The sequence below is a fragment of the Capricornis sumatraensis genome, chromosome 20, assembly GCF_032405125.1.
Source record: "Capricornis sumatraensis isolate serow.1 chromosome 20, serow.2, whole genome shotgun sequence".
Taxonomy (NCBI): Eukaryota; Metazoa; Chordata; class Mammalia; order Artiodactyla; family Bovidae; genus Capricornis; species Capricornis sumatraensis.
In genome coordinates, this window is record NC_091088.1 from 58,700,345 (window position 1) to 58,713,841 (window position 13,497).

General features: G+C 60.0%; 1 protein-coding gene across 1 annotated transcript in view; it reads right to left on the bottom strand.

Annotated features, from left to right (window-relative positions):
* Positions 1-273: 273 nt before the first annotated feature.
* SYMPK (symplekin scaffold protein) overlaps positions 274-13,497 on the bottom strand; it is a 33,002-nt gene continuing 19,778 nt past the window's right edge. The window contains exons 15-27 of the mRNA XM_068992035.1: positions 12,844-12,925; positions 12,579-12,692; positions 11,232-11,379; positions 10,010-10,170; positions 8,424-8,532; positions 7,992-8,092; positions 7,319-7,409; positions 6,166-6,267; positions 2,563-2,750; positions 1,480-1,656; positions 1,174-1,269; positions 619-945; positions 274-454 (exon numbers count right to left, since the gene is read on the bottom strand). Of these exons, the coding sequence (XP_068848136.1) occupies positions 317-454; positions 619-945; positions 1,174-1,269; positions 1,480-1,656; positions 2,563-2,750; positions 6,166-6,267; positions 7,319-7,409; positions 7,992-8,092; positions 8,424-8,532; positions 10,010-10,170; positions 11,232-11,379; positions 12,579-12,692; positions 12,844-12,925 (1,834 nt within the window). The 3' untranslated portion in view covers positions 274-316. The remainder of the gene's footprint in view (positions 455-618; positions 946-1,173; positions 1,270-1,479; positions 1,657-2,562; positions 2,751-6,165; positions 6,268-7,318; positions 7,410-7,991; positions 8,093-8,423; positions 8,533-10,009; positions 10,171-11,231; positions 11,380-12,578; positions 12,693-12,843; positions 12,926-13,497) is intronic.

Sequence of the window (13,497 nt, forward strand, 5' to 3'; positions counted from 1 at the left end):
GGACGGAGGGGGCGGGCCGTTACCAGGACAGGGCGCGGGATGCGCGGCCAAGCAGCTGCTTTTCGCGCAGGCGCAGCCCCATGCCAGAGGGGTTTGTAGTCTTCCCTGGCGGGTTGGAGGGCCTCCTGGGGGCGCCCACCAGCCTCTGCACAATCCCACAGCTGACACGGAGGAAGGCACCAGAGAAGACACCCATACCCCAAACCAGTGATCTTTTTCACTTGTTTAATTTTTAAAGGCAAAGCACCTTCGGCCAAGCCCCTCCCCGGCCTCCCTGAGCTCCCAGTCCCACTCCCCCAACCCCCAACAAGCTCCGTCAGCTATTTCCCTTGGTTTCCGGTTCGCCCGCTTCCTCAGTGGCAGGGCTGGGGGTCTGCATTGTGTCTTCTCCAGCAGCTGTGAGGGGCTGGGGGCTCCGCTCCTCCTTTGAAAGCAATCCACCTGCTGCAGTTTCCTGGTGACAGAAGAGGGGGCAGGTCAGACAGCGTGGTCGCACCTCCAGTACTTCTTCAGGCCCTACCCTTCCCGCCCCCTCCCCGCTTGGACACTAGGCACACACACTTAACCCGGGGCCCTGATTTTTCTCGCCCTCTGTTGCTCTGGGACGGTCGTCGCTACCTTAGGTAGGGGTCCCTCAAGACTAGAGTCCAGCAGTGCGGCCTCAGTCAGCCCCGAGTCATCGTCCATGCTGATGAAGATGGCCGGGGTCTCACACTCAGGCCCCTCCTCCCGGAAATCAATGGCTTCCTCCGGCTGGGGGGGGCCTGGCCGCACCGAGGAAGAGGACGAGGACGAGGAGGGGGCTCCCAGTCCCCCAGGCTTCAGCTTCTGTTCTTCCTCCAGTTGCCGCTTTAAGGCCTTCTCCTGGGCCAGCCGCAGGCCGATGAGATCTTGAGGGGGTCGGGGGGCCGGAGGTGGTGCCAGGGCCAGAGGCTCTAAGTCATCCTGGGGGTGCGAGGCGACACACAAAACCTCAGGGACGGCTGGGACCCAAGACCCAGGTTGCTCTCAAGGGGATGGTGGGGAAAAGATGGAAACCATCCTGAGGCAGACAGCAGAGAGGGCACGGGGGTAAGGGGCTGCCGTCTCCCCAGCCCCTCCCCGCAGAGATGGCTGGTGTGGGCAGGAGGGATGCGGGGACTTCTGGCTTGGGGAGGGGCTGCAGACCCTCACCTCTTCCAGGGGCCCGGCAGGTGCTTCCTTAGCCTCTGGCTCCTGCTTGCCGCTGGCCTCCAGGATGGCCATGATGGAGTTGGGGATGTGTGCTTGCTAGGGGAAAAGCAGATGGGGGCGCTGTGGAGAGCTCTGACACGGAGACACCCCCCTCCCCCAAGTCCCACTCACACCCTTGGTGTCCTTGACTCTCCAGACTCCAGGACCTTCGTGACACTGCTGGGCTGCCCTCCGCACCCACCCCCCCGGCACCTCAGTCCCACAGGGCTGGACCCATGGGGCCACCCACCCCACACCTGAGGGTACCTGGTGGGGGGTGAAGGAGCGGACGTGGGCCAGCAGGGGCTCCCGGAGCTCTGGGCACTTGTCAAAGACGGCCCCCAGCTGTTGGGGTGGGAGCTGCAGGATGACCTGGAAGCTCTGGGGCTTGGTGCGCTGACAGCACTTGATGAAGCCCTCCCACACCTTGGGATACTTCCACACCTGGACCGGGCAGGGAGGGAGCAGTCGTGAGGGGGCCTGCAGGCAGCGAGCCGCCCCAGAAGTTGGGACAAAAACCTTACCCAAGGCCATGCCTCGCTGCATTCACACCGCCGCCTCTAGAGGGCGACGTTAGCCCTGCTAAACCTACGAGGCCCGGGGAGGTGCGGGAGTCCTCTAGGGTCACACAGGTACCAAGGGCAAAACCGACCCCCAGATCTGCCTGCATCTGCACTTAACCTCTATGCCAGATGTTGCAAAGTGGCAACCCGTGGTCTGAATCCAGTCTGAAGGCTTGTGGATAGACGTTTTTTGTTGTTTCATAAAACATTTCTAGCATCTCTTGAAAACTGGGGCCATCTTTCAGCTCAAGATGCCTCTTGTCTGACTCAGTGCCAAATGATGGGGGGCAAGGGGCAGCCCTGGTGGCTCAGATGGTAAAGAATCCGCCTGCATGTGGGAGACCCAGGTTCGATCCCTGCGTCAGGAAGATCCCTTGGAAAAGGGAATGGCTGCCCGCTCCAGCATTTTTGCCTGGGAAATCCCAGGGACAGAGGAGCCTGGTGGGCTAGTCTATGCAGTTGCAAAGAGTGGCACACAACTAAGTGCCTAACACTGTGAAGGGGCAGCCACACCGCCTGGGACGTGCGCCTCTCGAAGTCCGCTCCCACCACCCAACAGCCTCACTCGCCACCCTGCCCCTCTACAGCTGTCTGATGCAGTGACCCCTAGAGGGCTGTACTGTCTCAGCAGTCTGCCAGTCATGGTAGAGCTTGTCCTCTGCACCAGGGCTCCCTTGGGACAGGGGCCAAACCAGCTGAAAAAGCCTGGGCTTCTGCCTCAAGTCTCCTGGCAGCGCATCCTGCGGCAGTCCCCTGCCTGGGAGCCCAGGGTGGTCGGGCGGGTTACCTGCTTCATGATGAGCCGGGACAGGATGTTCATGACGAAGCCCCCCAGGCGGGGGTACATAGTCAGGGACTGGATGACGGTCCTCATGAGCAGCATGGGCAGGGGGCTCTGCTCCATCAGTTGCTGCATCACCACGGCCAGCACCTCCGACGTGTACACGTTCCGCTCCGCAAAGCACAGGTTGGTGGCTGTGAGGAGGCGGAGAGGGGACCTGTCCCCGTTGCCCAGCAGCCCCTGGGAAGTGGGAGCCCCAACCACCCCTTAGAGAGCCTCAGCTCTGTGATCTGCCCGCCATGAGAGGAGACCCAGCCCCAACTCCCTCAAGCTCCAGGCAAGACAGATTCCCCCCTACCCCGAAGCGGACACTGTGGTCTGATCCTTGGAAAGCCTGGGAGCTGGGGGTGAGGGAGAGGACACATCCATCTCCTGGAAGCCCCACCAGGCCGTGGGAAGACGTTGGCCCTCTCTCTTGGAGAACAATGCCCAGAAAGGGTGAGGGGAGAGACATATGTTGCCTACCCCGGGGGGCCCACTGTGGCTGGGCTGGGATGGCGTGGCACCTCCACCTCTACTGGAAGGAAGCAGCTGTGACTTCCATAAGCAATCCCTCAGGGGACAAGAGCCATGGTCTCCACCAGCAGACTGGTCAAGAGCCTGCCTGCTTTCAACCCAGTGCACGAGGCTCGTGCTGGTTCGGGCGCTACCAAGCCTGGAGGGACGTGGAGGTCACAGGCCACAGAGTCACGAGGGAGGGGCGAGAGGAGGGAATCTGGGCATACGATGAGCACCAGGAAGGGCCTGAGGCCGGCTGGTGTGGCACAAGCCACCGTGAGGGCAGGCCCCTCAGGAGCGCGCTGCGGGACCCCGAGTCAGTGAGATCAGTGGTGCTCGGATCCACTGTTAGTGGGGAGACTCCGGGAACTGCCTCTGAACCCCTTCTGCCCCAAACACCACTTGCCAGGTGAGTCTGTCAACCAGGAAGTCTTTATTGAGCTAGAAGAGAGGCCCCCCGATCCTTGAGAGGCTAATGGAGAACAGAGGTGGGCGCCTATAAAGAATGGGGGCTGGGGAGCTCCCGTAAGGAAGAGGGAGGCTGGAGGCATTGCAGGCAGACAGGCAGGGAGGAGGTTGGAGGCGGGTTACAGGGGGCACCGAGGCTGCAGGGAGCAGAAGGTGAACAAAGGGCAAGAGGACCCGCCCGACAGAGGCTGTTCCTCCTCCTCCTCGAGGTAGCTGCTGGCTTCTGCCTGCTCTGCCAGAAAGCTTCCAAAATCAGCCTTCTTCCTTCTCCTCCCCTTCAGCTCCACCCCAGCCTCCTCCTGGGCCTCCCACCCACCCTCTAATCCACCCTCCATACAGCAGCCTGAGGGGGTCTTTCAAAAGCTCATCCTGACCCTGTACCTGCCACAGGCCCTCAAAAGCGCAAGTCTGACCTTGAACTGGGGTCTATGAGAGACCAGCTGTGGGCAGGGCCTACACCATTATAGCCGACTCCATCCCCCACCTCCATCCTCGCCCAGATCCAGCTGGGTCTGCTCTGTAGTTCCAGGTCCAGGCCTTGCTAGCATGGATCACCTCTCCTGCTTCCTCACCCCTGTTCATCCTGCGGTCTCAGCTCAGGTGTCCCCTCCTCCAGGAAGCCCTCCCTAACATCCCACCCAAGGGAGAGTCAGGGGGCCCCTTTGGGCCCCCTGCCCCAGTCCTGTTCACTCTGGACTGTTACTGGAGGTATGGCCTGTGAGTCCAGGGAGGGCAGGGCCAGGACTGTCCCCATTCCTGCTGTGTTCTCAGCAGGGCCCAGCACAGGGCTGAGCAGAGGTGCGTAGTGAGTCTTAATCGCTAGACAGGTCCAGCTATAGAAAAACTCATCAGAGAGAGGATGGTTTAATGCCAGTGATGACTGCTTATACTGTCAGATAATGGGGAGTCCAATGGGGCACAAAACAGGACCTGAAGCTAACAGTCAAGCAGGGTTACTGGTGCGATGGAGAGAAACACGGGTGCCTGAGCAGAGAAGGTGCTCTGGGATGAACAGCCAGTAGGGAGACCAGCTGAAGGGCTGCTGACAGCTCAGCAATACAGAGGCTCCGCGTGGGCCTGGGTTTGTAGGGAGAAACCATGCGGGGCGTTGCTGACATCTCCAGGGCCTGGGTGCTGGCTGCACGTGTGACCTGTGGTCAAGCCCTTTCCCCCACTGGGCCCCGGTTCCCTTGTGTAAGATCAAGGACTAAACCTAGATCCGTGAATGGGTGTCACTGGAGCGGTGGGCGTGGCCTGCATGGTTACACCCTGACCTCCTTTCTTGACCAGACCCCCGCCCCCAAACCACCATATCCAGCCAGGGTCCGCTCCACAGTTCCAGAACCAGGCCATGCTAGCACAATTTGAGTCCCCTCAAATGGTACATGAGGTCACATGTGGGTACTGTCCTTGGGAATGGGCTCATAACTTTCAGAGGTCACCTAAGGGCCCAGGGTGTGTAAGACAACCACTCCTGGAGCCTCAGCTTTGGGACACTTCACCGCTTCCCCTAGAGGCCTGAGTTCCCTCTCAGTTGTAGCGTGTGGTTAATATTTTCAGAAGCTCCTCTCTTGACATAAAGGTTTCTGAGAGAATCTGCTGAGGAAGACTAAGAAATACGTCAATGAAGCTACTTCAGGCGGGACAAGACACTAGCAAGGAGGGAAAACCCTCCTCCCTGCTTTTCAAGGAGAGAGGAGGAAACAAGGCCAGCTGTCTTCTGAGAAGAGCAGGGGACAGTAAGGGCTCCGGCCTCCATGGGAAAGCATGGTTTCTGGACCTGAAGCCATGGAGGACGTGGAGGGGAGTGCGGAAGGAGGGAGGGGAGCGCGGGGGGAGGGAGGGGAGCGTGGAGGGAGGGAGGGAACGCTGCCCTGGGACCCAGGAGGCCATCTGCAGGCAGAACCAGGTCCCTCAACTTCCGATTCTGTTTTGTCCACTACACCACTTAGCTTCTGGGTGGCCCTGAGCAAGTTACTTAACCTCTCTGGAACTTCCACTCGGACTACAAAACGGAAGTCGGCATACTTAGCAGGAACAGAGTGTTGTGGCTGGGCGGGTGGGCTTGTGAGGCGCTTAGGAAAGCGCGGCCCAGACTAAGCGCTAGGTGAACAGTGGCAGCTGCCACTGGGAAACTGCTCACTGTGATGAGTCGGCCAGGTTGCCACCTACTGCCCTGCCGGGAGGGCCACTCTCCGGGCTCAGCTCTCCCGGTCCAACGACGCCTGCTGTACGCTGTCTGCCCTGCCTCTGACCAGCCTGGCCAAGGGCTCTGTGTTTTTCACTCCTCAGGCCCCTGGGGACCGGGGAGGAGGGCTCTCCCACCTTTCCTGAGGGCCTCGAGCTGGTGCGCAAGGGGTGCATCAGGTCCTCAGATGGGGTGGGGGTGAAGGAAGAAGAGGAGGAGGGATGGAAAGAGCGAGGCTGGCGTCCGGAGCTTTGAGACGGGGCTGTGCAGGGCACAGTCTCCGACTTGGCTGATTCCAGAGGGGGCCGACTCCAGCCCAAGGTTCTTCCCTGGGTCCGCAATGGCCAGGCCACTGAAGAGGGGGTCGGGGCAGGGCGGGGTCGGGGGGGCCTCACCTTTGATGATGGACTTCATGTCACACTTTGCTGAGTCAATGTTGTGTAAGGCGATGAGCAGCTCTCCAGGGTTCAGGGGGGACAGGGCTGAGTTCCCTTCACCTGCAGCAGGGGGAGGCGGGGGAGGAGGAGGAGATAGTATGGAGGCCTGAGAGACAGGTCCACGCCCCCCTAGACTCGGGGAGCAGCAGAGGAAGACAAGGCGCCCTCTAGGATTAGGGGTACAGAGACTGAAAACACCAGGAGGCGCCCCAGTGAGGCGGCAGCTGGCGACCATTCCAACCAGAGGCCTTCAGGCCTTCACTGTGACACCCCGCCCCTGCACTGGGGCCCCAGCATCTCCCCTGTGACTCGACCACTCTCCCCTGTCCCGGCCCAGGCTGTGCACCCACAAGGGCAGGGCGAGGACGAGCTCATCCCAGGTCCCCAGCACAGCAGAGAGGCGCAGGGGAGTCTGCTGGACGGGACGAGAGGGCTAGGCAACAGTCTTGCAAACAGCGCCTGGGCTGAATGCCACAGGGACGAGGCTGCGGGAGACGGCACTCTTCTGGGAGATGTCGAGGGTCCCAGACACTCGCGTGTGTGTCTTGAGTCCCCAAGTCACAGGCGGAACAGACAGCTTCCACCCTCCCTAGCTCCAGCCCCTGGGGTGAGGGCTGAGGAATCTACCCTACATCATCTGGTAGTCTGTCTAGGTTGAAAGTTTTCTTTCTTTTGGACCAGGGCGAGTCCAAACTCGAACAAAAGGCCCCTCACCCACAGCTGGAGGGGTTCAGGCAAGACCTGAGGAAGGGCAGGGATGGAGCCCATGTTTGAGGTCCTGGAAGAGAAGATGCTTATAGAGAGTCAGCCCTCAGTCCCAGAGTTTTGTCCCCAATGTGGATGAAACCATCACCCAAGTGTCACAGGAGGGTGGCCCAGGAGCTTGGGACAGATGTCGAGATGTCGCCAAGTCTAAATGGCAGCCTCAGAGAGCAAGATGAACACCCTCTCACCAAAAGGTGGAGGCATCCCTCCCCCAGCATTCCACATCTCACCTCCGGGATCCCTTCCTCCTGCACCTGAGGTGGGGTCTCCTGGGGGAGCCGCTGGGGAGGGAAACGAGGGCCAGGGTTAAGCTGGCCCCTGGCAGGGAGGCGAGCACATCACCTACCGTGCTGGGTGCCCAGCAGGCGGTTGAAGACTTCTTTCACCACGATGGGGTTGAGCTTGATGAGCTTTGGCAGGGCCTGGATCACTTCCTTCTGCAAGGGCAAGGCAGAGGAGGGCAGGTCAGATAGGGCCCCTGCCCACTCCAGAGAAGCCTCCCCACTGCTCACCCTGGGGTGGTGAAGGGCAAGCTCTGGCCCCACCTAGCCCCCCAGTGCCTTCCCCCTCTCCCTCTCTTCGGTCCCTCAAGCTTTAGCTTTACCAGCTCACTGGGCCTGACCCAGCCCCAGCCTTATCACCCCCGGGTGAGCCCCTGGGCCGGCCTGATGACTCCTCCTCCAAGAGGAGATGGAGGTTCACCCGAGGTCCCACAGCCTGGGAGGAACAAGACTGGGGCAGGGGAAGCACACGCACAAGCGGAGGCGCCCCTGCCCTGCTTCTGTGGCTCCACTTTGTGTATAGGGTGGGGCGGGTCATGGTGGATCACTGGGATATTCACTTACGAGAGGGAGAAGCTGAGGCTCAGAGAGGGGCGGGGCTTGCCGAGTTGAGACTGACCCAGACAAGACCCAGGCTGTGCTGGCTGCATCTGACGAGGGTGCCCGGGTGCCTCCCTCCTCCCGGCCCTGCCAGGCGTGTCCCCGTGGGTGGGGGCATCCAGGCGTGCGGCTCCGTACCTTCTCCAGCCCATTGAGCACTGGGATGAGGAACCGGACGTCTGGCAGTCGCTTGTGGTAGAGATCCCTGACCCGCTTCACCAGCTCCGGGGACGGGGGCACTGCAGGCGGAGGAATAAGCAGGAGGCTCAGGGGCTGGGGGCGGTGGGGTGAGAGTGGACACTGAGGAGAAACGAATGGTGGTGGGTGTGTGGCAGGGGCAGGGAGGGCCTGCTCCACTTCAGAGCAGAAACCCCTGGCCCCTCAGTTTCTCAAATGCGTTTTAGCAGTGCACCCTTCTGCACAGAGAAACTGAGGCCCAAGGATGGGGAGAGACTCACAAGAGGGACAAGCGTCTAGGGACCCAGCGGCTCTGATCCCCAGGTCCTGGGAAGGGAAATGGGGAGGGTCGGGACAGGAGAGGAGAAGGAAGGATGGGGTCCCAGGAGGCACCTTTGTCTGTGAGGCTGTGCAGACAGCGTGTGACCAGTGTCTCCGCCCCCTTGGGACAGTTCTCCACCAGCAGGAGCAGCTCTGGCGAGTTCATGCCCATCCCCCGGATCTACAGGCAAAAGAGAGGGGAGATGCAGAGCGGTGTGAGGGGATGGGGGCCCAGGGGGAGAGCTTGGGGAGGTGTCAGAGACCAGGCAGCTGGCAGGACGCTGGGACTCTGGAGGAGGAACTGGCAAGAGAGGGCGGATCTCAAATATTCTCATCGTTAGACGAAAATCAGTAATTCTTTGAGGTGATGGATGTTAATTAAACTTATGGTAATAATCATTTCATAATATATACATGTATCAAATCACTACGTTGTAGACCTTAAGCTAAGATAATGTTGTATATATCAGTTGCATCTCAATAAAGCAGAGGGAGAAAAGAATAGGTTTCAGGCTTCAGAGAAGTGGGGGAAATCTGGGGAAGGTGGGCAGGGTTGGCAGAAGCGTCCAGGTCTCTTCCACCCGACCTCACACACACACAACCTCTGCAGCTCCTTCCAGCTCTTAGCATGCTGCCCTCCCAGCGGGCAAGCCAGGCCTGGTCTCTGGGACTCAACCTGACCTTTGATGCCCAAGCTGTTCTTCAATTCCTTGGTGAAGACTTTTTTGGCTTCTGCAGGCACAAGTGACCCCTGCCACCTCCCCCTGTGACCACCCGGGTGCCAGCTTTGCTGCTGGCTCAGATCAGGGCTCAACCTGTCTGCAGCCTCCCCCTAACCCTCCCACGGGCACCAAACACAGGGAGCGGAGGAGGGCCAGGTGTCAAGGGCTCGTCCCTTCCTCTGCCCAACTGCAAGTGGAGCCGACAGTCGTTGCCCTCAAGGAGCTCACAGTCCGGTGGGCTCACGGTGACAATGGGGAGAAGAATCTGCTTCCTCCTTACAACCAGATTATTACCCCCACGTTACAGGTAAGGACTCCGTTGACTCTGGGAGGCAGGTACGTGGGAATTAACCTGCCACATTTTCTCCTGTGGTTTATGGTGGAAATTCTCAGTAATAAATGTCAGGAACAGAGATAGAGAAGAGCAGTTTCAAATCTGGCGACAGAGAGGAAGAACAGACGTTCTGAATTTCACAGGCCAGCCTGGACCTGCGCTGCTTCTCCTGTGGGTGACCCTGTGGCTCCAGAGCAGGAGGGACTTGGGCCACGACGAGTAAAGCTCCCTGTCAGCAAGGCAGGGGAGGGATGGCTCCTACAGGACAACAGGGACACAGGTATTCACCGGCACGAGGTCACAGAATTGCTCCAACAAGCTTGCTGGTCTGAATTATCTGCTTGGGTTTGACTGAAGGGTGCAAGGTCACACCGTGAGAAGGAGAGGTGGAATGTGAACCGAGGTCTGTCCGACTGGAAGCTCTTAACTACAGGGCTACCCTGCTGTCTTCTCAGGAGTGGATGGAGGTGGGGTGGGGCGATGACCCTTAGCCTCAGCACTCAGCAGGGGGAGGACATTCGGGGGAGGGGCAGGGCCAGGCTGGAGTTGGCATTCAGCCCCGCCCACCGGTGGGGCAGAGCCTGGCGGGCCAGGGGCCTCACCGGCTGTTCAATGACCCTCAGCACCGTCCTCTTGATGTCAGCGATGGCCTCCGTGTACACGGCCGCCAGCTCGTGGATCAGCTTGTGGTTCTGAGGGAGGAGAGCCAGGTAGAGGTACAGGCACTGCTTCACCGTCTCCTCGGTCCAGGGTGCGGCCACCTCTAAGAGGGCAGGGGTGGGGGGTGAGGATCAGACGGGCCTCACTCCCCCTCACCCCTGCCCAGAGCCTGGCTCTTCCTGGGGGGTGACAGGCACAGAAGGGAGTGGGAGCTGGGCCCGGCAAGCAAACTGTCCCAGGGCAGGAAGCCAGTCCTCTGGGAAACGGGGTGCAACCAGACCTGCTCCCCTTCTAGAAGTCTCTGCCCTACATTCCCATCTGGTCTCCTGACCACCAACCCAGACGGATCTTCCCAAGAGCACGTCAGACCCTGCCCCTCCCCTGCGCTCTCACCACCAACCAGGGCCCTCAGGGGACGCCTGGCCTTGCTCTCCCCGCCAGCTCCTGTTCAGGGCTGCCCTGCCTCTGGGGCTGTGTGCTGGGGTCACAGCCTCCTTCTGACGGGTTCTTGGGGCCCCCACTTTGGAGCCTGTGCACGTGCTGCTCCGTCGCCTAGAACCCTGTGCCCAACTCTTATTTATTTTTAAGCTTACTGTGTGGCAGGATCTTAGTTCCCTAACCAGGGATGGAACCTGTGCCCCCTGCATCGGCAGCATGCAGTCATAACTGCTAGACCACTAGGGAAGCCCCCCAGTTCCTCTTTCTGCACCACCTCAGGGTCACAGAGCCAGCACCTCTCCTGGGAAGTTGGCCCGGCACCCAGGCTGCACTGGGGCTCCTGTGCTCCTAGAAGCCCCCTGCTTTCTGCCACGGCCAGAACCTTCCAGGTTAATGGGCCCTTCCCTGGGGGCCTGGGTCTCCCGGTCTGCAATGCTGGAGGACCTAGAGCTCTACTAAGGGAATGGTCTGCAAAGAACCTGCCTGGCCCTTCCTGGAGTCCCATCACTGGCTCACTCTCCTGGTCCTCGGCTTCCAGCCCAGCTGCCCCCTCTTTCAGGACACTCTCCCTGACCCCTCAGGCTGGGCCAGACACCCGTTCTGGGTTCCCACAGGCTCCTGCTTTTGCCACCTTAGGCCTGCTCGTCCAGCTCTTGCTGTCTGGCTGTCTCCAGCAGCGGGCCATCTCCCCCAGCTCACTACACCTCTGGAGAACCTGCGCCAAACCTGTGTCCTTGTCGGCTCCAAACAGCACCGACGGCGGGTTGGGGTGGACCAAGAGCTGCAGGTAATTGAGGGCAAACTTCTCCACGTACTCTCGCAGCTGTTCCTTTTCGTACATGCGCTTGATGAACAGCAAGGCCTGGGAACGCACCTGAGGAGCGGGGGTGGGGGGAAGGTCGGCTGCTCTGAGCTTGGTGGCATCGGTGTGAAAACAAGCCGAGATCTGAGAGAGGCCCGCTGTGGCTGAGTTACCATGCCCAAGGCTGGTTACCAGCTTGGGAGAGAGGCTTTCTGGCCCAACTCAAGGCCCTGTACTACCCCACCGTCTACCTGCCCCATCCCATCTCTTATCATTCATTCTTGTCTTGCTGCACTCCAACTGCAAGAAGCTTTCCTTAGTTGCTCGAAAAAGTGAAGTCGCTCAGTTGTGTCCGACTCTTTGCAACTCCATGGGCTATAGCCTACCAGGCTTCTCCAACCATGGGGTCTTCCAGGCAAGAGTACTGGAGTGGGTTGCCATTTCCTTCTCCAGGGGATCTTCCCGACCCAAGGATCGAACTCAGGTCTCCCTCATTGCAGGCAGACACTTTACTGTCTGAGCTACCAGGGAAGCCCTCACTTTTCTTAAAGTGACTGCATTCTCCCCAGCTCTGAGACTTGGCACAAAAGGTTCCCACTGCTGGCATGCCTGTCACTGGCTAGATCCTGTTTCACTCAGACATCCCCTGCTGGGAGCCATGTGAACAGGGCCCAGTCTTGGGCACCACGTTGTCCCCAAGAGCATCTTGGGGCCGAGCCAGCAGGGAGGGTTTGCTGAGTGAATGGCCATGAGATGTCAGGAAGGAGCTGGCGGCAGGCAGGTGCAGGGATGGACCGAGGGCCTCTCAATCACACGCTGACCCTCTGTGCAGGGCACACCCGTCCACTCAGTGCAGGTCTTGGCTCACACGACCCCTCCTCCGGAAGTCTTCCTTAGACCGCTTCCCTTCGCTGGCTGCACACCCTACTCCACTCCAGGCGCTGGACGCGCTGTGTGGTCACAACAGCTCCCGTCCTGGGCAGTGCCCCCCGGGTCCCAGCACAGCACCAGGCCTTAAGAGGGGGTGCACCAACACGGGCGGAGTAAGAGCGAAATGGACTGCCATCCTGGGGGGGGGGGGTGTGTGTCTATGTGTGTACATTCTAAGCAGCCTCGTGCCATCAAAAGTGGAAAAGCCACCACCACCAAGTTGCGCAAGAAGGGCAGCAGGCCCAGAAACCTTCAGGGGCATGTGGAAAAGATGGGGCTGGTTACTTGGGACAGAGGACGGGCTGAGTGAGCCCAGCACAGAGCAGGGGTGGGGGGGTCACCTTGTCCTTCTCGTGGGAGCTGAGGTCTAGCAGGACATGCAGGTACTGGAACTGGCGGGATGGGCGCTTGAAGATCAGGTCTCGGAGAGTGGACATGCCCAGGTAGGTGCGACTCTGTGGCAGGAAGGAGGGGAACCGGAGCTCAGGGCACCTGCAGTGTGCCTCTGGGGTGTCTCCCTTGCCTCAGTCAGATCGGGTCCCTCACAGAACCCCCCACCCCAGCCCAGGATGCAGTGAGCATGGCCCCAGTCACGCCCATCCTCACCTCGTCCTCGCAGTACTTGCGAATCACCTCCAGGGCGCTCTCCGTGATCAGAGGTGCCTCCAGCACAACCTTGGTGAAGATCCTGCCAGAGGGGGAAGGACGGGGTACAGCTGCAGAGGAGAGGCCCCTGGGCTTCCCCCTCCTGCTGACTGCAGCTCAGAGCTGGCAGGACTCCTTACAGAGTGCTTGCTCAACCCCCTGCAGACAGAGCTATGGAAGCAACAGAGTCGGGTTCAAATGCTGCCTGGGGAGGCGGGTGGTGACACGGGCAGAGACTGTCTGTTTTGTCCAATGGGGATTCCTAGCTTGTTTAAAAGAGCAATGGGAGGGAATGGTGGGGGGAGTTGTGAAGGGTGTTGTATTTCAGACACAGTGACCACCAAAGGCTGCTCTGAGATGCTTTAGCCAATGCTGGAAGCTAAGAAAGAGCTGGCCATGCAAGGAGTAGGCAGAGAGGACCCCAGGCAGCGAACAGAAAAGTGCCCACCTCGGCATGTGTGAGAACACAGCACTGAAGGCTGGTGCGGCTAAAGTCGGGACAGGGCGTAGGGGGTGGGCAGGGAAAAGCAGAGAGGCCAAAAAGAGGCTCGAGAGGGTTGCTGGCGACTAGATTACACAAGATCTCACGAGGCCTCTTAAGGAAGTGGCATTTTA